This window comes from Talpa europaea, assembly GCF_964194135.1.
Source record: "Talpa europaea genome assembly, chromosome: 7".
Lineage (NCBI taxonomy): Eukaryota > Metazoa > Chordata > Mammalia > Eulipotyphla > Talpidae > Talpa > Talpa europaea.
This window is the reverse complement of record NC_140074.1, coordinates 33,918,824-33,946,004: the sequence shown is the minus strand read 5'-3', so window position 1 is coordinate 33,946,004 and position 27,181 is coordinate 33,918,824. Positions and strand designations below refer to the sequence as shown.

Below are 27,181 nucleotides of genomic sequence, written 5' to 3'. Positions count from 1 at the left end.
TTCACAAATAGTATTATAAAGAGTTGTGTGGTGTTTTCTATATATCAGCCTACAATTTTAACTAACACTGGGGTAAAGACTACTCTGGAGGATGGAATTCATGTGATCTATTTTATATGGTGCTCTCTGAGACCCTCTAATTTTAGGACACAAGGGGGCATGCACAGTTAATGAAATCTCTGGAGTTGTGCAATATAGCAAGTCTAGTGGGGACAGAGAATGGAACTAGGTTTGGAAGCTCTAGAGAATAGCAGAATATGGAAGGGACTCAATATAACTCACAGTAACTCCATGAAATGTTGTTGTAGAATGGGAAAAAGCTTTAGTCTGGAAGTCCAAAAGACCTAGGTCCTGGTTTATAATGTAGTACTTTTTTTTTTAAGATTTATTTATTTATGCATACAAAACCTGGGGTATAGGCCAGAGGTGGGGGAGGGGTGAGAGGATTCACCAGAGACAGAGTGGGGAACAGAACAGGTGAACTGACTGAAATACACTGTGGAGGGAAGTGGCAGGTGAGACAGGAGATGTCTGCTGCACCATGTGGGTCAGCTCCCTCGCCGGCCTGGGATCGAACTCAGTGGCCGCTCGTAGTGACTTAACTCCTTGCACCACCAGGCATAATCCATTACTTACTGGCGATATAAACTTAGATGAAATCATGTGAGTAGTCGTTCATTTTAAAATGGAAATAAAAACCACAAACAACTTTTCTACCTCACAGGATTATTGTGAAAATTCAATGAAATTCTGCAAGGGGCAGACCTTTGTGAAACTGACTTAACAAATGGAAGATGTTATTAGTTTGCATAGAGTTCAGCTTCCCTGATAGACTGCCTTACATCATTGAAAACTCTTTTTCTCTTGGGGTCCCAAAATAAATGTTCAAATGCAGCTGTCCCTACTTATTTTTCTCCTGTCACGAGCATAGTGGGCTTTTTATTATTCTGTATAAATCAAATAAGGACACTTTAATTTGTCAATGTCTACTATTATTGCCACTAGTGACTCTGTATAAAGTATCTCCAAACCTCATATTGACTCAGAAAGTTTCCTGTGTATAACATGTTTGCTAAACAATCAGTATCTTACATTTATTTATTTATTTAGACAAGAACCGGGATACAGGCCAGATGTGCGGGAGGATGAGAGAATTCACCAGAGACAGAGCAGGGAACAGAACAGGCAGATTGACAAAATACACTGCTGAGGGTAGTAGCAGGTGCGACAGAAGAGGTCTGCAGCGCCATGTGGGACCCTCACCAGCTGGCTGGGATCGAACCAGTGCTGCAGAGGCTGCGAACAGCTTCACAGCGCTGCGCTCAGCCACCTGTGCCACCAGGGGAGACCCAATACATATTATTGTTGATAATTACACCTAATATTTTTCTCATGAAGATTCAGAAAGCTGTTTGTTTTTAAACTGCTTCTATTTAGCTGATTTAGAAAGTAAAGCTTAATCTTACATGCATGGCTAGATTTATATGGCTATAGGTCTTAAACATCTTTTGACTTTTCCCATTAAAGTCGGTTCATAATGGAAAAATAATTCCCTTTCCTGTTAATGAGTCATTATACTTAGTGCCATCTTGGGCACCAAAAGCACAGCCTTTCAAAGACTTATTCTAAATGGAAGCATGAATGAGCTTCACTTTTAAATCAAGAAGAAAGCATTCAAGGAGAGAGACACAGTGAAACTGCATATGCAAACCTCTAAATCACTGTGTATTTTCATTATACTATGGTTTCACTATGAAAACTAAAATTGCTGAGGATACTCATCTAAGGCTAAAATTCTGGTTTAGAAGATCACACTATTTTTACATTAAATGCTTCCCCATCAGAAGAGAATAAACTTTAAATAAAAGTCTTCTTCTAGGACAAAGAACCAACTCGGCACACATATTAGTATTTCTGTAAGAAAAAGAAATCCAGGCAGCTCTCCAGCCTGCTTGTGACTATGCAGGTTCCTCTGTTTTTCTTCCTCCCTTTCCTAATCAACCTCTCCTTCAAAAGCTTAAAAAAAAAGGAAAGAAAAGAAAATCCCACTGTCAAATAGGTACTTGGAACAATTTGTAACTCCTTCCTATTACAATCCTGGATGCCTAAGAGATTATTTCTTCAACAGAGGTCATTGCCAGGGTCATTTATGAAGCCAAGGAAGAAACTGAGGCTATCTCAAGCTCTCACATGTGGCAATGACAAATGAAGACTTTTTTTAAAGTCAGATATTCATGTTTCAGGCACTGACTGTAATCTCAAAATAACTGTTCTCTTTCTTTTTTTAAATTTTATTTATTTTTTTAAATTTTTGTGTAGAAGAACTGGGGTGTAGGCCAGAGGAGCAGGAGTTGAGAGGATTCACCAGAAACAGTGGGGAGCAGAACAGGCAGATTTACTGAAATACACTGTTAAGGGGAGCAGTGGGCGAGACAGAAGTCTGCTGGGCTAGTTGTCTGGCCTGGTATCGAACTCAGACTGTTGCAGTGACAGTGCTGAGACTTAACCCTTAGGCCACCACAGAGGCCCCATAACTGCTCTCTTTCTACATGAATAAGGCTGATAAATTCAGGCTGCCATAATTCAGTGGTTATCAACCAGGAGAATTTTGAGACACAGTCCAATCCTTTATTGGTCACTATAAGGAGTGAAAGGATTGCTAGAAGGTGGGCCAGGGAGGCAGTTAAACATCCTACAATTTGCAAGAGAGCCTTACATTAACAAAATATTATCCATTCCAAATGCTAATAGTGAAGCCTTACTAGGGACACTGTATCCTGCTAGAGAATATAAGACAATTCCCCAAATAGGTATAAACTCTATAAGATATAAACATATTAAATGTCACTAGTTTTAAGCACTGGATATGCTTTCTTTCAGTCACTAGATGGAAATACACAGTTTTTATGCACTGTTACAACTTCTTTTTTCTCTTTACAGTTACCCTTCATAGTTTTTCATAAAAAGAAAAAAACAAAGGGAATGAGCAGGTGCTAAAAAGACAGAGTGCGGTGGTGAGGAGGGAGATGTGAGGCAACAAAAGGAGATATAAATGTAAAGAGAAAAAAATCCCATCCCTTCTTTGGATGCAGATGTGATGTAACACTTTAGTCAAACAAAAGAGGCATCTCTCTGGAACCAAAAAAGTTTATTACTGCTATGACATGAACATCATAAAATTGTCTAAAAACTAAAATGTAAGGTTTTGTTTCCTAGCTATCATAATCCACAGTAAACAAACCCAATACTTGGTACACAAAAGGTCTTTTTTTTAATTAAGCTGTTTATATAATAAGAAATGTAATTGTGTGATCTTAAATTTATTTTCACAGACTCACTGAACTCTAGTGAGTTCAGTGAACAAGTAAAGTGCCCTTGAGCCTTTCACATTACTTACACATTTAGAGTGTAAACCTGGGTATAACTCCTGAGAGTCTCCAGCAAGCAACCATTTCATATTGCTTCCTTATCAACACTATAGAGACATTCTACTTTCTAAGTAGAAGTCAGTCAGGCAATTGAGAAGGTATTTTCCGAATACAAGATACCATCAAAATCACTGAGAGATTATTTTATTAAAAGACAGACTCACTGTTGGAAAGGTAGGAAAAAACTATCCATTGTTTTCTGAATCCCTTTAATATACACTGACCAATAAGTCATCCAGTCTATTGTTACCTTAGTGTTACCCTTGTTACCTCAGTGTCACCCTGATAGTAGAAGTGACTGAATGCTATTTCTCAATGTCTGCTTACATGCTATTAAGTTCTGCATGAACTAAGGTATTTAAATCCTATCACTAACACCCCTCCTTAATTTCAACAGCCTGAGACCATGCTAGCACAAACCTATTCATTCTCTTGGAGCATGTCCTCCTTGTTTCCTGTTTACCTATCTTCTGATCTAGACACATAAATAAAAGGTAAATCAAAGGTGAGCTCACTTGTCACAACCTCCTCAGTCCAATCATTTTCTCTTCAATACCCCCTTGAAGTTCTAGATACACAGAAGGTAGGGTTAAGACAATACAACAAAATGAAGCAAAGGAGATACAAGGTCATTTGGAAAAAAGGAGTCCACTTCACCCATCTCCCATGGATTCCAGAGTATAGACACCAATTTTTTTTCATGATTCTACCTCTCATATCACATTAAATCAGGTGAGCCAATTTCATAACTTTACATACCAGCTGTACATGTCACCCAAATTATATCAGTTTAGACTTCTCTGATCTCCAGAGTTTCCAACTGGAACTCAAATTTAAAGATAAATCAAAGTCTCTGCTTCCTCTCCAAACCTTCCACATCACCCACATCACAGTTAAAGGTAATTTTCCATCCTTCCAGATATGCAAGCCAAAGCTTGGAGTCGCCCTTGACACTTCTGTCTCCCACACCCCATATTTAGATCACTAGAAAATCTTACCAGGTCTGGATATGTTTATATAGGCAGAATGCAATTATTTATTCTGACATGTGCCACTGGATATATGCAGGAAAGCCAGAGAGAAGGCTACTACGGAGATCCCACTCATTGAAGTTTGTTTTCTCCGCTTCTACGTTTTCTTTATCTTCAATATACTCTCTATACAGCACTCATCAATTATATTAAACCATAAATAAGATGCTACCATTTCTTGACTCAAAGCCTTTCTTTCATGGCCTATAAGGTCCTAAACAATCAAGCTCCCATTATCCCCCACCACCCAACCTCCTCTTCTCTCTCCTTGTTCACTCTATGGCAGCCACCCCGGACTGCTTGATATTTCTAGAACATCAAATCAATACTCCTGCCTCAAGACCTTTGTAGTTACTAGTCTCCTTACCTGAAAATTTCTTCCCCCAGGTATCTGTATTATTTGCTATGCTACCCTCCAGAGGGTAAACTTTAAGAAAACAGAGTTTGAGGTCTGATCTGTTCTCTGCTCTATTCCCAGGGCCTAGAGGAGTAACTGTCATGAAGTAATTGCTCAAGAAATAGTTGAATGAATGAAATAGAGGTAGTTATCTGAGAACTTTCTTTCTGTTTTGCACCTGAAGGTCACTGTTAGAGACCACAGAGAGTATGCACATCTGTAATTACATAATCAACTCAGTATTACAACATGAACCAAATATTTAAATACCTAAAAGATCTTTAAGTAAAACAATACCTATACCCTTATTTTTTCCCTACATCTTTTGAATTTTATATAATATGTGAGTAAAAAATGGAGAGCAAAAGTGGTTTATAGATGGTCAATACAATGTTTTTAGAAATGTATAAATTCTTTATTTAAGAATTTTAATTGCCCTGCCCCATTTCAGACACCTTCAATTAAGCCTATTCTAATCTCGACTAAGTGAGAAGCCAATTTCAAAATTTCACTTCCAGGCTCAGCTGTTTGACAAGTGCAGCAGCAGCCTGTCAAGACACTTGACAACATCATTCCTTCAGAACACAATGGCTTTTTTAATTTTAACCAACCCCTATTACTCAGTGATGGTAATTAGCAAGCCAATCTTTGGGGGAAATGTACAATCAGGCAATAACAAATATCTTTTATGAAATTCCTCCTTAAAAATAAATCACTGACACTGCAAATAGTCAATATGTATTGTTAATTTTGAATTAAATTGCCCACTGACTTACCAAGACCTATGTTTCTGACCCTGTGAACTGAAATTTACTTTATCTCAAGTTCTGAATTTAAGAAAAGTGACAGTAACACAGTTGTTGGTTTTGATTTATTACCTCAATGGAGTAAGCAAGTAGTGATTTCTCCATTATTGCTCAGATTATACAGCACTTTCCTTGACTGGTTCCATCTTAAAGACCCCATTCCATGGACATTGCATAAAACACAGTTACCACAAAAGTTGGCCTTCTTAGGGCACTCAAAGGAGCAGGAGCAGGCTGACCCAGACTGCCTGAGATGCTGGAGTGCTCACCTGTGGTGGGTCAATGCTCTGCGTTGTTGGGGAAAATAATTCCAACAGGGCCAACTGGAGATACTACTCTAAATTCACTTCTTACCTCAAGATTTTGATACACTTTACCTGGATTTATGATGTAGTTTGGAACTTTCAGAAAACAAGAGTGTCTGTCTCATTATCACACCTTTCTAACCCAGTGTATCCCAGCACACCTCCTAACAACACCTTCAACAAGTTTCGACAAGTGCAGCTTAATCACTTGAGATGGGCCAATAGGTCAAGGCCCTGAAACTTTGTCTAAAACCACTGGAGAGCACTCTGTATATTTCAGAGAACAGGTAGACTTTCCACTACACAAAAGCAGCTTTGTTTCTGTGTATGTGACGCCTTCTAATTAGAATCAATGATTTTTTTTATTGTAGTTCTTGATAAGCTTGTTTGCCTAGCTTCATTTTCCTAAAACACTTTAAACGTTTCTAGGAAGGGTGAATGTCGGCTGAACACTGAGACAGGCCTTGAACTGGGGCTGCGGTATTGCATGATGTTTACAATTTGTCATCCTTGGGGGTAATTTTGTAAGCTTAAACACACTAAAGGACATAGTATAAAGAGCCAGGCAATTTTATTTTGTTTGAATATATTTATGGAAATGGACCAAAAGTGTCCATAGAGGCACATTGTCATTTTTTCCTTGAGTATGTGCCAATTTATGACCAAAAGCAAGCATTCAGAGAATAGAAGAGCATTTATGACCACACTGTGTGTATCAAATAAGCTACTTTATGAATAGATGGGGAATATTGTGTTTCAGGATCATAGTAAAATAGCCCTTCACACCAAATTTCTACTTACAATGGTGGATCTCTCAGTGATTCCTTTATGACCTTGCCCTTGATAATAAGCAGATCTCCCTCAAGGGTGAGTGCCTGTGGGACATGAAGACATCATGCATCCTCATGACTTAGAAAATGATGAGGAATGGGGAATTATGTACCAACAACATGTAATTCAGACAAGGTAGGGAAAACGTAGTAATTCACTTGAGATAACAAGAGTTTTCTCAGGAGTGGTGACAATATAGTGATGGAATCCTCAGAGAGTAAATAGGGGAAAAAAATGTTTGAGCTGGGAAAGATTTTGTAAGCCAAAAAGCAATTTAGAGTAGCCAGCACTGATTAAGAAAAAAGAAACAGTCTTTAACAAAGCCACTTTGATGAGACAGGATTACCACAGTGGAAAGCTGAACATCAATACTAAAAAGGTTCTTCTTTTAAAGTACAGAGAACCAGGATAAGTCAGAGGTGAAGTAGGAGGGGCATATCTAGTTCCCTGTGGCGGGAACAATACAATGTATTTAGCTTTCTTCTGCACACACAGGAGGACCACACTTCCCAGTCTCCCTTGCAGTTAATTGGGATCATGTGATTGAGTTCTAGCCAATAGGATTCAGAAGAAGTGAAGTATACCACTTCAGGCCCAGCCCCTACAACTCTTCTGTACAATCATCAACATTCTGTCTTTTGCCCTATACTCAGACTTCAGTCAAGACATTAAAGGATTGAGTCACTGTAAGATCACAAGGAGCAAGCTACATTAGAACCTGAATAAGAAATAAACCTTTATCATATCCAGCCATTGATAATTAGGGCTATTTGTTAGAGAAATTAGATTACCTTAATATAGTCCAGTAATGCTTGTTATCATTTACATTTTCAAATAACATGTTACTGTCTAAGAGTATCTCTCACCTCATTCTTAAGCAGAGAAATTTCAGAGATCTTTAAAAGCAATGGAAATAATTTCCTTCAGATCAGAACATGGGTGGCCTACAGGGGAAGAAATGGCTTTCATGATTTTCTGAGTTGCCAGAGAAACAAATTGTCTCTTTTCCTTGTAAGTTAGCTCAAAAAATTTTACATTTATTTTTAACTAATTATTATGGAAAATTTCAAATCTTCATACAAATAGCAACATAGAATAATGAACCTCCATGAATTCATCACCTAACACCAAGCATGTGGATATAAACATATATATGTATATATGTGTATACAGATCTCCATTTTCATACAAATATATACATAAACACAGACATACAGAGAGATAAATATGTTAGTGTGTATATGTATTTTTTTTTGAGGTCTGCTATATGCTATCTTTTCATTTAATCATTGAGCAAGGTACTGTGGGTAGGTGTTAAAAATAATTATCTTTGAGTAGTGGAAGGGAGAGGTTAAATACTTTCTTATTATTAAAGTGAAAAAATGTAGCTACCCCTAGAAGAATCACTAGAATCTTTTCTCAGTCATTCATTGTTCATATTTGTGAATTCTATCTTTATTGAAGCTCTTCCCTGAAAGCAAGTGTTGAATAGATGTAGAGGAAAATAATGAGCAAAACGACGGGTTAGCATGGGTTAGCATGAAAACTCTGAGGAAAGAAGGCAGTCGGAGTCACCTCAAATTTGAATAAACACAAATTTTCACTTTCGGTGGGTCTCCCTTCAACTTCTCCCTTAGCCCCAAATCCATTCTCTTGGATAACAAAGCACCATTTCATCTTTTCACAGTAGAAATTGTAAGCAGGAAGGCAACGGTAGGAGAGAAAGACGTTAGTAATGGCAACATTTCTTCTTATTATAGAGTAGGCTCAACAAGACCAATAGCCATACCCCAACTTAAAAATTAAAGCACTTCCAAAAAAACATTCTAAAACACAGAAAAGAAATGATTCTACAAAGCAAGCTTTAAGATCAAGACTAATCACATGTGCTCTCTGGAACACTCTAAACACCTGAGTGCACTGATGCTGGTTTTGGCTGTGCTCTCTGGTCACATAAGTAAGTGGCCTGACCTTGGAGGGTTTAATCCCAGGTGAGATGAGTATTTCTAGAGCAGGAAGCTCAAGTAGCAAAAGACTAGTCTCTCCTTTCATTCTTCCTTCCTTAGTCCAGAGAGGTTTGTGGTACAATGATGCTCCAGATTGAATCACTGGGAGTGGGCACCATTTTGGTAAAAATTAATTTAACTTGCTCTCCTCTTACCATTTCAAACATTTAACTCCATTCTGTATAAATTCAGTTTGAGCAGAAAAAAATTCCAAAGTAAATCTTAGCAGTGGGTGGGGGAAAGTCTTGAAAAAGCTGACAGGCTCAGCATAATGAGCACTAATCCAAACTTTTGTTTAACAGTACTTCACTCTCTTTACAGATCATAAAAGGAAATATTTAACTAAAGGAAGGCCACTCATACACAGGATAATGTATGCAGCTTCTGTCCACATCTTAATCATTCTACATAACTGATCAAATAGCTTTGGTCTCTAGTCTTCCCCCAGGTTTTTAATTTTTTTGTTTAAAATCCACAACAGAAAATGTTTTTATGCTTGTCTCCATGTATGTGTTTCCCAGGCAGATCACTTGACAAAAGAAAAATTTGTATTTCACATATCTGGCAGAGATACATTTTAAACTATAAACGTTAACGATTAAACTTTAAAGAGACAGGGGCTCCCCGGTGGCGCAAGGGGTTAAGACACAACCTATGAAGCTGTCCTCAGTCTCTGCAGCACAAGTTCAATCCCTGGCCAGCGAGGGAGCTACCCCAATGGTGCAGCAGACCACTCCTGACTCACCCGCTGCTCCCCTTAGCAGTGTACTTCGGTCAATCTGCCTATTCTGTTCCCCGCTCTGTCTCTGGTAAATCCTCTCACACCCACACACACACCTCTGGCATGTACCCCAGCTCTTGTATGCATAAATAAATAAATCTTTTAAAAAAACTTTATAAAGAGACTGATATGGTTTAGGATAAGCTGAAGTTTCTTTTCAGATGCACTAAAGCTCAGTGCTTGCTACCTCAGTGATGCTACCTCCTAAGATTTCTTTTTATTAACTGAATTTGCATTTCTATTAACTAGGTGTATGATTCCAATTTTCAAAACATTATTCCTATTTAATGTGATTCTCATTTAATTTCTATTTAATTTACATTGGCCCAAGGTAAATTTCTAGCCTCTCTTTCTACTCCTACTGCCTGGTACCATCAAAGTATTTCATAACAGTTTCTTTCCCTGTGCTCTTTCACACCTCTGTGCTATGGAATTATTGGGGGACCTCCACCTGAATGACATCCCTCCCTTTCTCTACAAGAATTACTCTCTTCTTTCAAGTTGCAGCTACCTCCTCTAAGAAGTCTCCCAGGTTCTACAGAAAATTGGAAGCTTCGTCCCCTGCACAGACCTCTATCATAGCCCTTGTTTCATTACTGTGTAAATAACTATCTACATAACTCTCATTCTAGAATATTGTGAGCTCCTAAAAGGAATATCCCATTTATTTCTCTACCTCCTAGCATCCAGGACCAGGTGTAGCACATGGCTTGTATTCAGTGGCAAAGGAATGAATAAACATATATTGACTGATTCAACACACAGTGCATGTATAATTTGGGTAGGAAGACTATCTACGACCTCGTTTTCCGGACAAGTCTGGTTTACACTGATATTCCAATGAAAAAGAATACTTTTCACTATTACAAAGTGTCCAAACTTGAGTAACAAATTATATGTTCACCCTAAGTTTGGAGCACTGTCCAATTACTCATGCATACTGCCCCTGTCTGTTCAAATCGGACCATCTCATTTTCCAATTTCCAACAACTTTTCAAATTAATCTTTTTTAAAAAAAATTCTTTAAAATTCTCCTTCAAGGACCTCCCCGGTGGCACAGCGGATTGAGCACAGTGATGTGAAACTGTGCACAGCCTCTACAGCACAGGTTCGATTCCCGGCTGGCCAGGGAGATCCCCACATGGTACAGCAGACCTCTCTTGTCAGCAGTGTATTTCGGTCGTCTACCTGTTCTGCTCCCCGCTCTGTCTCTGGTGAATCCTCTCACCCTCCCGTGCCTCTGGCCTGTACCACAGCTCTTCTATAAAAATAAATAAATCTTTAAAAAAAATATTTCTTGGGCCTCCCCTCGTGGCGCAGGTGATTGAGCGCCACTCTGTGAAGCTTTCCACAGCCTCTTCAGCGCCAGTTCAATCCTGGCAGGCCTGCAAGGGTCCCACATAGCATGGTAGATCTCTCCTGTCTCGCCTGCTGCTCCCCTCAGCAGTGTATTTAGTCAGTCTGCCTGTTCTGTTCCCTGCCCTGTATCTGGTGAATCCTCTTACCCTCCCGCGCATCTGGCCTGTACCCCAGTTCTTGTATAAAATAAATAAATCTATAAAAAAATATCCCTCAAAAAGATTAGTCAATATCCCCACTCGAGACCAGTATGTATGGCCCAAGAAAATAAAAATACCATGCTGCAAAATAGAACACACAGGTTTCATTCCGTCTTCTCACCAAATTCTTCTCTATACTAACCTCCCTTAGTAGTGATGACATCAATTAGACCAACCAATCTACCCTCTCAATGAAACTGCCCAGAGTTACAGGGAAATGGAGCCTGTCCACCCAACTGCTGTGTTTGCCAGTCACACAACCACTGCCCAGGGTTACATCATCCATTGTCCTATTGATAGTTTAGAAGTCCTGACTCAGTAATGACAGTAGAAACTAATAAATCTGCTGGAAAAAAATAACAAACATCTCTTTCCACATCATTCTATCGAGAGCTTGAAGAAAACATTTCTGAAAGATCAAAGAATATCAGACTACCCCTTTTCTTAAAAAATAAACATATTTGGTCTTTTATTCTACATACTCAAATGCTATCTGGACTCTAAGATGTCAACACAATCACTCAAAGAAATGGTAATCAGGAAATATTCCAAAGGTCACAAATGACATTTCTAATAAATTGCCAAATTAATTTTCCATACTGTTGTAGTGTGAATGAACTCAGAAAAATACATTTCAAAATCTTTATGAGCAAATCTCAAAAGGTTTAAAATACATCCCCTTAATCAGATCATTTATAAAAATATTTATATAATTCTTCCTAATTTTAAAAACATTATTTTGGGGCATGAAATGAGAGGAAAACCACAAAACAAATATGAACTAAAAGGAACATTAACCATCATGTAGCTAATGATTTTGCTTAATGAGGATTAAGCCTCAAATATTTAACCTCTTAGGGGTGCTCTCATTATCTATTGGTTTTCATTAATCCTGGAATCGCAGGGCAATGAAACATAAACCACCATTTGCTTTAAAACATTTTCACAGATCTGCTATGAATTTATTTTCAGGACAAAGTTCATGAAAGGCCGGTTCCCCAGGTAAAGTGGATTAAATGCCTTCTAAAGGGAAATAATACCAAACCACTACCAAATGGCAGGTTTCTAAACTGTGTTTTGGGATGTGAAATCTGATTTGACAGATGCTTTATATACTGTGGTTAGTACCCCATGTGATGAAAATTTCTGTGGTTTTGCTTTTACCTATAGTAAGGAATTTGAAATTTATGATTACATATATAGATCTACAGTATGTTAAACATGTACATACACAGATAAATAAGCTAGCATTTCTTTCTTAAGTAAAATTGTTGGGAAAAAATCTTGTGATATAGTTTATTTTTTAATCGTTGAGCTTGCATTAAATATTTGACAGACTGGTGCCTTGTGGGATATGACTTGGAAGCTACACTCTTTCTGATCTTTACCAGATGTTTCACTGGTGGTGTTTCAGCCTCAAGAGACAAAGAGGATATTAATGTTAATTTTATTTATTTAATCACATCAGGCAGATTTGATAAAAGGGAAAATTCAATATTTTGGTAATTTACCAACTCTTTAGAAATATCCATAGTAGCAAAAATGTTTTGAAGATCATTTTATATTAAAAGCAGAAAGGCTGCATTGTATTTGGAAGGGAGAACACTCTATATTTACCTCTAAATATGGAAACGATGTGACATATTTGTCAGTTACACTTTTAACCCAAGAAAGGAAGAAGATGGTGATGATATACATTGCTCAGCACAGTCTCATGTTAACCTTTAACTGATTATTGCAGAGAAAGAGCACTCTGAATATGAAATGGACAGTTGGTTGAAATTCTTCTGTCAATAGAGAGGTTGTACTATCTTATCTCTTGCCTCTGAATTTTATTTCAAGAGAACACAAAATTACCCTAATCATTTTCAGAACACTGATAATGAAGATGAATTCACTACTAAACACTGCCTAACACCTTAAGTGAAATGACAGGATAGATTTTCACTTGTCTAGCATTCAATGTCAGAACTTGGAAGCTTTAGATCACTATATCTCACCCTGGAATGCACCTCAAGAATCACTTGGGGAACTGCATCCCAGATCAATTGCATAGCATATTCCAGGGATAGACCCCAGTATGGGTTTGGGTACTTTGTAAAGTTCTCCAATGTCAGTCAAGGTTGATAATCACCACTTTGGAGACACTAAGTAGATAACAACCAAACAATTAGAAGTCAGAAAAATCAATTGTTTTAAGCTTTGGTTCCTCACCTGAATAATGGTATTTCTGGAAGGTAGTTGGGGTGTTAATAGGAACTTATTTTCTTTTATATTTAGATAAAAATATATATTAATAGCTATAAAGTATCTCAGACAGGTAGAAAAACATAAAAATTACCATTTTGTCATATTTGTTTCAGTTTTCTCACTCTCTGGAATAGAGATAAAGAGAAATTCTATGTCCCATTTCTTCTTATTTCCTTCCTTTCTAAAAGTACCCACTACCCTAAGGTTACTGATTATTCTTCTTTTGCATATGGTACCATTGTTTAACCAAGTAATTATGTACTTATAACAATGATATAGTACTGCCTGGTATGTGTTTAAAATGTATATAAATTGCACTATACTGTAATATATCCTTTTGAATTTAATTTTTTCATTCCATATTGTTATTTGACATTTATCGATGTTATCTCTATATATCAATATTGAGAGATTTCTATGTAGTACATCAATTTTAAACTCTGATTATTGTATCAGGAATAAATCAGTTTATTAATTTACCTTGTTTATAGATTTATAGATTTGTTGCTTTAGATTTTTTCTAAAAAACTAGAGGTGCAATAAACATCTTTTTGCAAACCCCCTTACTACCATATACAAGACTGTCTCTAGGGCAGACATGTAGATGTGATTTTGTTGAATATGCTCATCTTCATCTTTACTAGATACTTCCAAATTGTTCTCCAAAGTGGTTGCAACAATTTTCACTAGCAATGTAAAAGCATTCCCTGTTCCCCAAACCCTCATCAATACCTAACATCATAAGAACATACTAATTGTTGCCAATATGAAGGTTGTGGAGTGGTAACTAATATTTATGGTTGGATAATATTTTCCTAAGGTCCCTTCTGGTTATATAATTGTAGTCACTACACCAATGCCAAGTCTTATCAATGTAACAAAATAAAGGATGTGGAAAAGCCTTCTTCCACAGCTTACAGTGAATTTACTTTTCCTCAAGAAATGTCTTACATGGCTAAAGCTGGCCCATGAACTCATAAATCAGGCCATAAAAGAGGAATGGGGACATGGCCCCAGTTCTGTATTTATTTTCTTGTATTCATAATCCAATGTTGCTTAAAAAGCAAACTCCCCAATGTTCAAGCCAAAGCAAATACTCTAGATTTTGCCAGGCAAAATGCCTGTGGAGAAATGAGTCAATTCATACAAAATTCAAAGCTGTCTTTGGTCAGTGACATTTTCATGAAAATCTGTGGGTGGGTAAAAGTTTTGCAAAATTCCTTCTTGCCATTGGACAAAATTTATCCAAGAAAAATAAGCAAAATTTAAGTGGTGACCTACATTCCCCCTAATTCTCTTATTAACACTCCCTAACGCACAACTGCTTTCTATTGTGCATGAAGGCAAGCCATCGGTGTTTCTGATCCTGGCAACAGAGTTCTGTCCCTCTGCTCACTCTGCTCCGATCAGATAGACGTTCTCATGAGTACTGGCAGACAGTGTGCCTGATCTCATTCAAAACACACCTTACTGGGCATGCTACCCAGGCATCACATACTCTTTAACTTAATGGCAAAAATACTTACAGTAAAAACATTCTCAGTGTGAGCTATGTTGGAAACATCACTATGGATACTGTTAGAGATGGTTAGTGTACATCTATAGTTTCAGATTATATTTTATGATGTCCTTTTAGGAACATGAAACAGGAGTTTGAGAAAGAAACAAATTCAGAGACTCCATGACTTCTTCTGATTTGAGAATTTGAACCCTTAGCATGTCACAAAACAATAATATAATTCAGTACAATTACACTTGGGAATACTCAAAAGTTTTCATAATTCTAAGATTCATCAATGTTGGGATTGGTCTAAGCTCAGGAAGGTCTAAATAGAATGAACTGGCACCTAGAAATTGCTTTAGTTAGTAGATGCCAGAGAATGGACTCAGGTATTTTTAATATAATACTGCCATATCTCAGTTTTTAATTTAACCAAGGTCTGACCATCTGCTTGCAGAGGCCTGTAATTCTTGAGGCCTTTGCCACTGGCTAGGAATAGTTCTGTAATCACAGTCAGGCCTGGAAAGAGAGCAGCTATGCTGGCTTTTCACAGAAGCATTAAGAATGAGATATACAGAAGGGTGGAGTTGTTTGGGTGGGAAAGAGAAAAGAAACCATTCTCCTCTTCCAGTAAGTTAACCAAATAATAGATTAACAATCCTCCCCCTGTTTTGCCATCTAGAATCCTGAGTGATCTGAATCCCAGAGTTCTGGATAAGGCTGAAGTGTTACAGTCAGAGATTCTGAGAATGTGTTCTCCCATGCATGAAATGGAATTTGGTGTCAAGGGAGGATACCTCTTACTGTAAGCAGACTATCACTGAGTAGCCTTTTCACACACCCTTCTTTTACCATGACTTCCAGACACTGATTGTGCTGCTTGTAGTCATGGTCACCAAACACAATTGGGTCATCCCATCTTTCTGGGTCAATAAACTAAGTGAAAATAATGACTAACTCTAACTATGGGCCATAGAAAATTAATAGCAGTTAAACATATGTAAGGCAAAAGTGTATTGGGTCTTATAATTTAAACTACCCCTAGTTTTTGCAGGATGAGATACAGTCACAAAAACCCAGAGATAACTTTATGTCTCCAAAAGAGAAATGTGGTCATTTTACTAGGCAAGGACCTTAATTAAGCTTTGAATCAACTACCATCAGTTTTCACAGCAGTTGGAGATAAAACAATTCAGTTTTAAGAGTTATTTGTGTCTAGATTCCCAGAGTGGAAAGACTGGTTTTGCAAAAGGCAGAAAAATCTACCTTTAACAAATATCCATCCACAATGTCTTCTATCCATGACTACAAGTTGAGTGGACTGCTAAACTTTAGTCAGTTAGCTATACCTTACAAATCAAGTAGGTGACTTATAACAGTTTCAGAAGACATAATGCTACGATATGTATGTTTTATATAAAAATGGATGTCTTACTGCTAAAAATATATAATCCCCAGACTAGAAATGCAGCATTAGTCAGTTCCTAAGAAACCCTGTTTTAAATAAACACATTTGCACTATAATGTGTAAGTAAATGCTTTGGGTTCTAGATTTCATAAGCTATTAAACCTAGCAATCTGAATTTTGCAAAGATTCTATCTAAAAATGGGAAGTGGGCAGAGCAGGAGAAGAGAAATCACTCCCTTACCCATCCTGAACAAGACAATAAAAAGCTATACAGGGGCCTGTAAATATTTACCTCTCAGCTTATTCTTTCACTTCAGTATTTCTATTATTAATAATCATCATGCATACTAGCAAAAGTAAACTTTATAAAGTTATATGCCTTGAAAAAGTCTGGAAACAATGGGAAAATAGGGAAATCCTATTTCACAAAAATTAATTTTGCAATGCAAAAGAAATTTGGGGGGTAATTCAAGCCTTTATGTTTATTTCAGTAAGCCAAATCCAGCAAACTATTTTCAGCCAGAATTAGTCAGAACTAAAAAGGTTGGACTGTTTTCCTTCAGAGACTGAATGTCTTTCCTGCCTGCAACAGGCCAGTGTGTACCAAACAGAGTAAATGGAATTGCCTTCAATTGCTTGTCTCTTACTGGCATTTTTAATGTAGAACCCTACTGACAGAGGTAGGTTTTTCAGCTTGGAATGCAATTATTCTTTTCACTCATATAACCTGGCATTCTCACAATGTATCAGCTTCAGGTTTTCCTTAAGAAAAATCACAACATGGGGCATAATGTAATGACAAGAAATGCAATTTCATTCTGCCAGAAATTCTTAAAACTCCTTCAAAAAAAACCTACAGGGTGGTGAAAAGGCACGCCTAATACTTGTATTACCTGTTTGGTTTGCTTTTATGTGAATCAAACAACTTGGCCAATCCACAATCAAATATACATCATCCAGACTCTTAATTATCAAGACATAGGAAAGGAAGATTCTGGCTGAGGGACCACCATCTAAAAAAGTTCCTGAGAGGACCTACAATTCTCAGATTTTAACTCTATAAGAAATATCCCTGTCCATCTAGACTAATATAAAACACATGCATTTTTTTTCCCCAAGCATCAAGTGAGCTGTCTGAGATTGTGCAAAGCCACTCTGTGATCCCAAGGGTGATGTCCTGCTTGTAAACTCTGAGGGTTTCTATTAGGTGCGAAGTGGTTGTGAAATCATTTAAATCATATCAGTCAAAAATAGTGAATTTTGCCAAAAAAACATTGCTTGCAACATCAGTGATGTGAAAGGGGGAGTCAGGGAAGACAAGAGGTACAATGCCGACTTCCTTCAACATCAAAGACACATGGCCTTCTTGGTTCTTTCTCCTTATACAGAAAATTCCCTCTTTAAAATTCGAAGAGATCCTGTGAGATTCTGCTCCTGTGATATCCCCTGGGTGTTTTTATGCTGGCTATAAATCATTAACAAGTCTCCAACTCAAGCTGGAGTATGCAGCATGCAGGTGTGTGGGTGCATGCAGCAACATTTTTACTAGCCAAGCTGCTAAGCTTGAGTTCCTTTCCAAATACCAGAGCCACCCCTCCTCCACTCCCAAAACTCACCCAGTTTTTGGTGGGAAGGGAGAAAAATCACTGAACTTTTGCTTTGGAAAGAGCTAAAGCTTATTAGTGCTACATTGTGTGTATTCTTCCATCCTGCATATTTCACTAACTTTAATTTTGTAGCAGGGGCATCTATTTTCTAAGATTTTAGCCAGTGTGGCAGATCAACCTGCCCTGATGTGATTGATCATGTACATTTTGCAAAAGAGAATTCAGAACTGAAGGATGCCTCAGCTGCTAATGCTTAAAGAAGGCTTCCCCTTCCTTAGGCTAGAGAGGAGTCAAATTTCATGACTACCTACTCCCCCTCACCTCCAAACTACATAAAAGATAATATCCCCTGACTTGCAGCAGAGTTTGGAAAAACACACACAACTTCAATGAACTCACATGGGCTTTGGGAAACTCACCGAACACTTGTTGGGCTTCTCTCCAGAGTGGACTCTCATGTGAATCAGCAGTTTATAGCGCGCGTTGAATGGCTTGTACCTGCGAGGACAACCGGCCCAGAAGCAAGTGAAATCTTCCCCTTTGCGCTGGTCTATGTGAACCTTCTCGATGTGCCGCACAAGTTCCTCTTGCTGGTCATACAAGGCACTGCAGTCGATCCAGCGACAGCAGTGCTTGCCCCCAATGTCGTCCATCTCTCCATCCTCCTCCAGGACAGCCTGAGGCAGGGTCAGTGGCTGTGTGTGGGAGACAAGCTCTTGGTGGTGCAGGTGTGAGTGGGCATGGTAGGGAGGTGGGGGACCTTGGGGTGGTGGTGGGAGAGAAGGCAGAGACGGCGCTGGGGGCAGGTCCAGGGCACTACTGGGAAAATCATCCAGGCGTTCAGTCTTCAGCAGGCCAGCTGACTGGCCATTGGGACCCGGCAGGCCATGCTGTACCACCATGTTGTTGACCAAGCCAGGCTGGAGGCCCCCATGCTCCAGCTGCTGCATGCGTTCATACTCCAGCGAGCCATCCTCGCAGTAGACGGGGAGTGCCAGCCCTCCGCTGGCCACCCGCACACCTTTCTGGCTGCTCGGCACTGAACACGGTTGGGGAATGCAGCTGCCACGCACCCCCAGGAAATGCCCATAGACCTCTGGTTGCGGGGACATGTTGGCCGGCGAAGCCCTCGACCCGTTGATGTAGGCGACCAAGGATGTGGGTGAGGTGCGGATGATGGTATTGAAGTCAATCCCAATGCCATCAGACAGGGGAGACAAAGACAACGCTCTCTTCTTGGAGCGTGCTGAGTGGGACTTGGCTGAAGAGTGCCTGGGACTAGGGTATGGAGAGTGGCTATTTTCCATGCCAAAAAGGTAGGGTGGCAATGAATTAGAGACACTGTTGCTGGACATGGCTGTCCCAGGAGGAAGGCTTAGGAGGTCTCCTAGATCAATGCCATTCTGAGAGCCATGGTTCGAGGAGAGTGAAGGGAGAGTCCTGTAGCCTTGGGACCACTCTTGTTTCACGCTCAGTGCAGACTGACTTTCTGTCAGACTCAAAGTAGTGGACGCCAAAGACTCACGAGAAATAAGGGACCTGGAATAGCAGCCAGAAAGGAGGAGGAAAAAAAAAAGACAAACATTTTAGCAGGATATGGATTGCTTAAGAGCTAAAAGAACATTGCATTGACAATCCCTTAAGTATTTCCCCTAATTACATTCTCGGCTAAACACACATTCTTTGGCTAAGATAAAACCCAAGGCTTTTAGTTCCAGGTAAATAACATTTTACCAAGAACAATGAAGGCTAGTGCTCCCTGGAATAATAAAACAAAAGATCTATTGTTTTAAATAATCTTAATACTTTAATGATAATAAATAGTCCTTGCCTTATTTTTAAATATCTTTTTAATGTAAGGGGAAAATTAGAGACATGGGAGTAATTATGGATGCTTGTTAGAGCAAACCAAATAAGCAAGTATTTATTAAGCATCTACTGTGTGCAGCACACTACAAACAAGCATTGTATTTCCTGCAATTCGTGCTATCAATACTCGGGCATAATATCAAATTAGCATAGGAAATGAAAAAACATGAAATACAGCTCTAAGGGAATAACATCTTGAAATCAGACCATATTTGGAATTCTTCATTTGGGCCATGCAGGGTTTAATCACATTTGCCAGTATGGGTTTTACTGACAAGCTCTGTCCTTAAATCTCAGCATCTTTGGGCCAGGTGCAGATCATTCACTTGTGGTCATTCATTTCTGCAATAATACATCTCCATTCTTCTGACCCTTTATAAAACACACTTCACAAGCCACAGTATTTGTACCTGCATTTCAAAAATGGTTTGTAATGTAGTCTGATCATTTTAAAATTCATTTTGCTTCACTATGACATCATTGTCTTAAAAGTCATTGAAGGGCCTCCCCGGTGGCGCAGCGGTTGAGCGCTGGGTTGCGAAGCTGCCCGCGGCCTCTGCGGCACCGGTTCGATCCCCGACTGCTCCCTGGCCACCAGAGGAGGGTCCCACATGGCGCGCAGACCTCTCCTGCCGCCCGCTGCTCCCCTCAGCAGTGTACTTCGGTCCTTCTGCCTGCTCTGCTCCCCGCTCTGGCTCTGGTGAATTCTCTCACCCTCCCGCGTTTCTGACTGTACCCAGTGCATGTATAAACAAACAAACAAGCAAACAAATAAATAAATAAAAACATGCCTCTATTAAAAAAAAAAAATCATTGAAGAGAAAAGCTTGGATAGAAAACTTGTCACAAAAAAAGCTAAACATAACTCACTACATTTTCCCAACTCAGACATGGCTCTCAGAAAAAAGCTGGCTTAGTTATATGTACCTGCACTGACTTTCTACAGAGATCTTTTTTTCTGGTTAAAAAAAATTAATGAAAACAATATATTATATAGATCCATGTCTTCCCAGAATAAGCCCATTTACTACTTCCAGCTGTTAAATAGCAACCTGTGTTGCAAAGGACTGAGGGAAAGACAACCATATTCATCCCATCTGTTCCTCTTATTCCTTTCCCCAAAATGGAGGCCAGGAACACTATTTCCTATGAGCAGCAGATATTAGAAGAAAACATCTTGGTTCTGAAATGGACAATAAAAGGTAACAGATAACTCCATTACTGATGTGATGTTTGCATGAATTAAAGTAATAACGTTTGCCAATGACATCCAGATGCCCTGGAAACAGGTGTTTTTGTGTGTGTGTGTGGGGGGGGGGGGGTTGGCCTTTTTTTCTTGTTTCACATCCTCATATTTGGGCTGAAGTCCTTTCATAAGCTGCAAAGTGGTTTCTGAACCACCTATCTTTCAAATTTCCCAACACACCCACAGTATGAAGCTCTCCCTGCAGAGCTCAGCTGAAAGCTCCTGCTGATTGGATGTCAAGGGTCTTTTGGTCCCTTCCCCAGGGAGATTCAGGAATTGTTTTCTGATCCAAGCCAGATCAGTAGTCCTGTCATATATGAAGTAAAGACAACTGACTTTGCTTTACACCTGAGATTGAGAAGGTTTTTATAACATTCTCAAATAGTGCATTTACCTGGTCACTAACACACTGGAGAATTTTAGGTTTTTAAGCAGCAGATAATAGGTAGAAAATAGTTTACCCACCTGTACTTACTTTAAATATAAAATTATATTATTGGCTTTGAGGACAGCCTATAGTGATATGTTCATTTGTTCTATTGTTGAGAGACGTTTCTTTTTTTTTTTTTCTCAAATTACACCTAACTAGGGCTCAATTTAAATTTGAGTACAACTACATGCGGGCATGTTTCTTAATTCCTTAGAAATCTCAGTTTTGGGGGCCTCCCGGTGGCGCAGCAGGTTGAGCACAGTGCAGTGAAGCTGTCCGCAGCCTCTGCAGTGTGGGTTCAATTACCCAGCCGGCCAGGGAGATTCTCACATGGCTCAGCAGACCTCTCCTGTCACGCCTGCAGCTCCCCTCAGTAGTACTTTCAGTCTCTCTGCCTGTTCTGCTCCCCACTCTATCTCTGGTGAATCCTCTCACCCTCCTGCGCCTCTGGCCTATACCCCAGCTATTGTGTAAATTAAAAAAAAAATCTCAGTTTTCTAAGGCAGTTATAAATTTTTCAGAAAGCAAGTTCTATATTCTGTTCACTAAGGCACTAATATGAATAGAGAGTCTCCTATCTCCAACACCCAATGAGAACAAAACTCCAACAAATGGCCTTTGCCCTGTGACTCACCTCCTATCTTTTAATCTTTCAAATCCAAGAAATCCCCCAAATACACTTGTTCTCAGTTTATGTCCTCTCTCCAAAGAAGTTACATACTGGTTGTGCTGCACCTTAAACTTCAGGCACCTGTGGTTATATTTTCCTGAATGAAATTCAAAGCTCTTCAATAGGAGGGGTCATTTTTATCTCCCTCAGTACCCACAGAATGTTAGGTATACATGTTACAAAAAAATGGTTGATTAAAACTAAGATGAGTAAGTAATCAATCAATAAAATTATAACTAACCACCATTTATATAGCTTTCAAATCTTTTTTCCCTATGTAGAACTCCTCATTTGATATAGCCTCTGAGGTAAGTAAACTGAATTTTTAAATAAGAATATTCTACAAAGAATAAAACTGAGAATCTGTAAAATTCTTCCCAGTGATTAAAAAATAGAAAAAGAAAAGACCCAAAGTCCTTATAGAAGTACAAATGAAGCAGCATTTGATAGGCAGTTTCCTAGCAGGATGACATATATCCTCTGTTACTTTCTCCACATCCCACATGTGGTCCAAAATGCTCTGTTTGATTAAAAGACCCAGTATAACAGGCTTAAACCCACATTTTCTGTTTTCTAAGAACTCAGTAACTCTCATGGAGTCCTAAGAGACTTGATGACCAAGCTGAATTGCCAAGTCCAAAATAAATACTAACTTACAGAGCATGTGGAATTTCTCATACTGATACTCAAGAGAATATGTATTATACATATCATGGAAAAGAATAGTTCCAACCTATCTCAAAGTTCTTGTTTATGTGTCTAGGCAAATCCCTCAGAAGAATTCCTCCCACAGTTGCTCCTAGGTGGTGGCAGGATACAAAATGACTATCATGTACTGTCTTGTGCTTTTCTATATTTTCCACATTTTCTACAATTAGTAAGTATCACATAGATAGCCAGGGAGAAAAATGTTACAACTTTTTATAGGACAGCCATCACTCAGACTGAACAGCTCATGCACCCTCCCGTACCTCCACTGGTCCACAGCATGTCCCTAATGGATAAAATACAAAACTGATTCTCAATCTTCTCTTTAGCTGTAGACAGCAAAATACCTTAAGCTGAACTTTTACTTTTTTACCCTATCTCTCCTCTGATAGATACAAACCAATATAAAGATCACAAATAAATGCAGTCTTTTCAAGTTACTAAGAGTAAGTTCCATACTGCACCAAACTGTTTACCAATTCCTGTTTCATTGCTCATCTTGCAGAAAATTATTTCTACAGGACTCACAGAATACATAGTCAAAAACATACTTCAATTTACCTTTACAATGTTGTCTTTTATGGCATACAAAATTATTGTAAGGAATCAAATATGTGATAAAACATTGAGATAATGACGCTTCCCTGGCCAATCCATAAAAGTCAGTACATAAGGTACATGGCAAGAGCAGCCGATGCCCTGCCTACCATCAGTTTCTCCATTAATTATGACTTTTGCCTTCAAGGCATGGGTTGGACTTGCCACAGACAGGAAGTTGAAGGCTTTCCAATGACACCTACCCCAAGAGTACAGTTAATTTTACATGTGCTACTCAGCAAGTCTGAGGAATCCCTCAAGGCATAATCATCAATGGGAAATGACAGCAGCAGCTTCCCATTACAAAAAAAAAACCTCAGGTGAAAAACAAGTTTCCATCTCATGAAAAAATGGCAGGAAAATGATCCTGGAACTATGGTTTTAGAGTCTCAAATAACAGCTAGATGACAGCATAGAGATACAAGAAGGGGGAAAAAGGCACAGGAGAAAAAGAAGGCAGAAGAAACAGTATCCCAGAACTGCAAGACATCTCAGCTGATCCCAGCTCACCAAGAAGAGGAAACACAAGTCCTGACAGTTAAATTGCTTTGCAACATCCCAGTTACAGCAGAATCAGGAATAAGAGGCAAAAACTTTGGATTGTGTTTCTCAAAGAACACAGCTTCTACAGAATAATTCATTTCAAGCATAGTAGTAGACTCAAAACACTGCACATTATTTTGTTTTATGCCACATATAATATTAACCTTGAGATAAAAATTTGTTAGAGGCAATGATTGTCCTTACCTAGTCAATTCTCTCCCATAGAGAAAGATAGACAGCATACAGTGTAACTTCTTATTCGACATCTAATTAGACTTCGTGTTGAAATGTCATAAAACTCATATATGAAAGTACGTTTCCAGAAATATCATAAAGGCTTAACCATGATTTCTGTCTTTATTCTCTCTACTACCTCCCTAAATTTCAACTGTTGTATTATGCAGACAATAGGTACTTAATAAAATACTTGAGTAAATTGGTGGATGGAAGCACAGACAAACAGATTCTAAAGCTGTCTAGGGACACTACAACGGTAGAGGTACACGAAACATAAGTTTTTTAGACCATGATATATGACTTATTTCACCACACTTAGCTTTAGTAACTGTGACTCCCAAATCTCAAATTGGGCATTAATTTCACTTATACCACAAGACAACAGATATTAAAACCTCTTACCAAATAAGATTATGGCACCTATGACAAAACTCAAATTGAAAGAGTTGGTTAAGTAAGTGAAAGTGTGCGTGTGTGTGTGTGTGTTTTCAGGAAAGGAAGGAAAACACTGGTGGGATGTGATTGTGATTACACCATAAGAAGGGGAAAAAAAACATAACTTGAGACCTGGTATCTGAAGGAGGTATATTCAGGTTGGCTGCATTCACTGCCCTCTGTAAGCTAGGACTGATCTGGTTGCATGCTGTAGAGACCTGGCTTGCTGGAGGTGAAATGGGTCCCAGTCGCTGAACCATCATGGGACTGCTGGTGACCACTAGATTGTTGCAGCTGCCTTTTCCAATGGACTTGCACTGAGGCCCAAAGCCAAGAGCCCCTAAAAACAAATGAATCAGGTTAGCTTTCATGTCCCTTACATCAGAAATCAGTAAATATACACATGTCCACACTTATATCAGGACCCATCTTTAGAGACAGTCCTTAGATCATCTACTTTTTTTAATTGGTGATACAAAAAAGCTTTCTCTAATTCCAATGAAAAAAACAATACTACTACAACAGAAACCCTTCTATGATACCACTCATACAAAACGTACTTATATTTTGTTCCTTCAATGTAGAAGTCCCCAGTTATTAAGAATTATATTTTATCATCTCCTTACCTAAAGGGTTAAGGTGGTAAGTAGATGGGATTACTTTTATGAAATCAAATTTTTTCTATAATAGCTAAAATCTTGACTCGCCCAGCAAGGAAAGTTGACACTGCTGAAAAAACTTGTTTAACTGGTTTACTTCATCCCAATTCAGGCCTTCCAAAAAGCCTTTTTTAAAAGGGTATAGCCTGGCTGTGTCTCTCCAATCTTACTTTTCCTCTTCATCCCAATACACTGTCATTGGACATAACGCCAGTTATTTAAAAAGTCAGGGTGAGAGACCGTAAACAAAACATTCATTCTAAAAGCAGCATGCATGATAACCAAATTCAACACAGATTTTTCATTTCATTAGTAACAATCTTCAATGTAGTAAACTTTGGTACATACCCAAAGAGAAAAGAGAAGGGAAAAAAAGGAACCCATAAGAATCTGTGCTGTTACAGAAAAGTGAAAAGCAAAGAGGAGAAAGGCAAACACTGCCATGACTCATTTGTAAGAAAATAATAATAGTGGCTGAAACATTTTAGACATTCTTTTTACATGGATGTACTTTTTCAAACATATTTGCAAACTACCTGGTCAAGTCTCAGTGACTGTACACTCTGTTCCCATTTTAAACAAATGAAAATAAATATGATCTCAGTTTTTAATAAATTAGGCTCTAAGAGTTTCCCACTAAATTCCCCATCTTTCTTATTGATATATTTTGGATCAAAGTAGGTTAAAAAGGATCACTGTAATTTTCCTTAGCCCTAGGGGATATGATTTTCTATTTTGTTATTCCAAAAATTAAATCAATAGCTAAAAAATGACTATGCCATCTTTCATAACATTCTCTTCTAAAAACCCACAAAACTGAAGGATAAACAAGACCTTAGAGCAATCACCATGCTCTCATCAATGAAACCACATCTCAAAACTGCTGGGAGAGTCACAGCATCTTTAGCTGGCAGGATCCCTGCTCTACTCCAGCCTTCTGGAAAACCAAAATCCAAATGCTAATTGACTTGCCTAAGGGCACACAGGATTTACTGACAGCACAGAAACTAGGATGTATTTGGCACCTGTGAGCTAATGTGTGGGTGCTAGATATTTGGATACTTGCCAAGATCCGTACCCTCAACAAAAATTTCTTTGATTTTTTTTTCAGATACACAAACTAGAACCTTCTCTCTAATCTACCCACTGAACCTTATATCTGATGTAGCTTTTTGTGCCTTGAAAGATCAATTATACATAGTCTGCTTTTTTTACTCATAACACTGTAACTTTCAAAGAATTAGTGGGTACATTTTTACACAATGATTATAAACTTAGCACCTTTAGAAATTCCAAATTTGTGTTTCAAATTTGCAATTTGCTTTTTGAAATCCCTTTTTGCCTTAGAAAATGGTGATGTGATGATTCATAGCTTGGTCCAACATAATAAGGCACTCAAATTCTCTCCCCAGGTCCGGTCACTACCAACTAATGGCATTAAAAGCAACATCAGACTATTCTGTCAAATCCAATGCCAAATAAGGAGCCCAATAATTTCATGCCTATTTCCTCTATAAAATTTCCTCCTCAATGTCTACTTCAACATCAAAAACGTACTAGCAGCTAAAAGAGCACACACAAGAAATATTCTTTGGTGGCAAAGCATATTAATACATTATTTTACCAAACCTCAGCTGTCATATGTTATAAGGCATACCATTACTTTATGTACCAGTAAGAACATATACCACTAATTAAACTAGTGTATGGTGTCCAGATTTCATAGATGTTCTGATGTGAAATTATTCCTATCTTAGAAATGATTAATACTAATATGATGGCTAAAAATTTTCTTTTAACCCTTGTCTTATTCTTGCTCTTCTTTCTGCCTAACTTGTCCACTAGTAAGCACCTCTACATCTTCAAGATCTCAATTC

At 38.4% G+C, this 27,181-nt stretch overlaps 1 protein-coding gene across 1 annotated transcript in view; it reads right to left on the bottom strand.

Annotated features, from left to right (window-relative positions):
- The window catches only part of GLIS3 (GLIS family zinc finger 3), a gene marked incomplete at both ends in the record, with an annotated part of 438,059 nt that overhangs the window by 280,490 nt on the left and 130,388 nt on the right, over nt 1-27,181 (bottom strand). The window contains 2 exons of the mRNA XM_084238466.1: nt 18,330-19,449; nt 24,778-24,985. Of these exons, the coding sequence (XP_084094592.1) occupies nt 18,330-19,449; nt 24,778-24,985 (1,328 nt within the window). The remainder of the gene's footprint in view (nt 1-18,329; nt 19,450-24,777; nt 24,986-27,181) is intronic.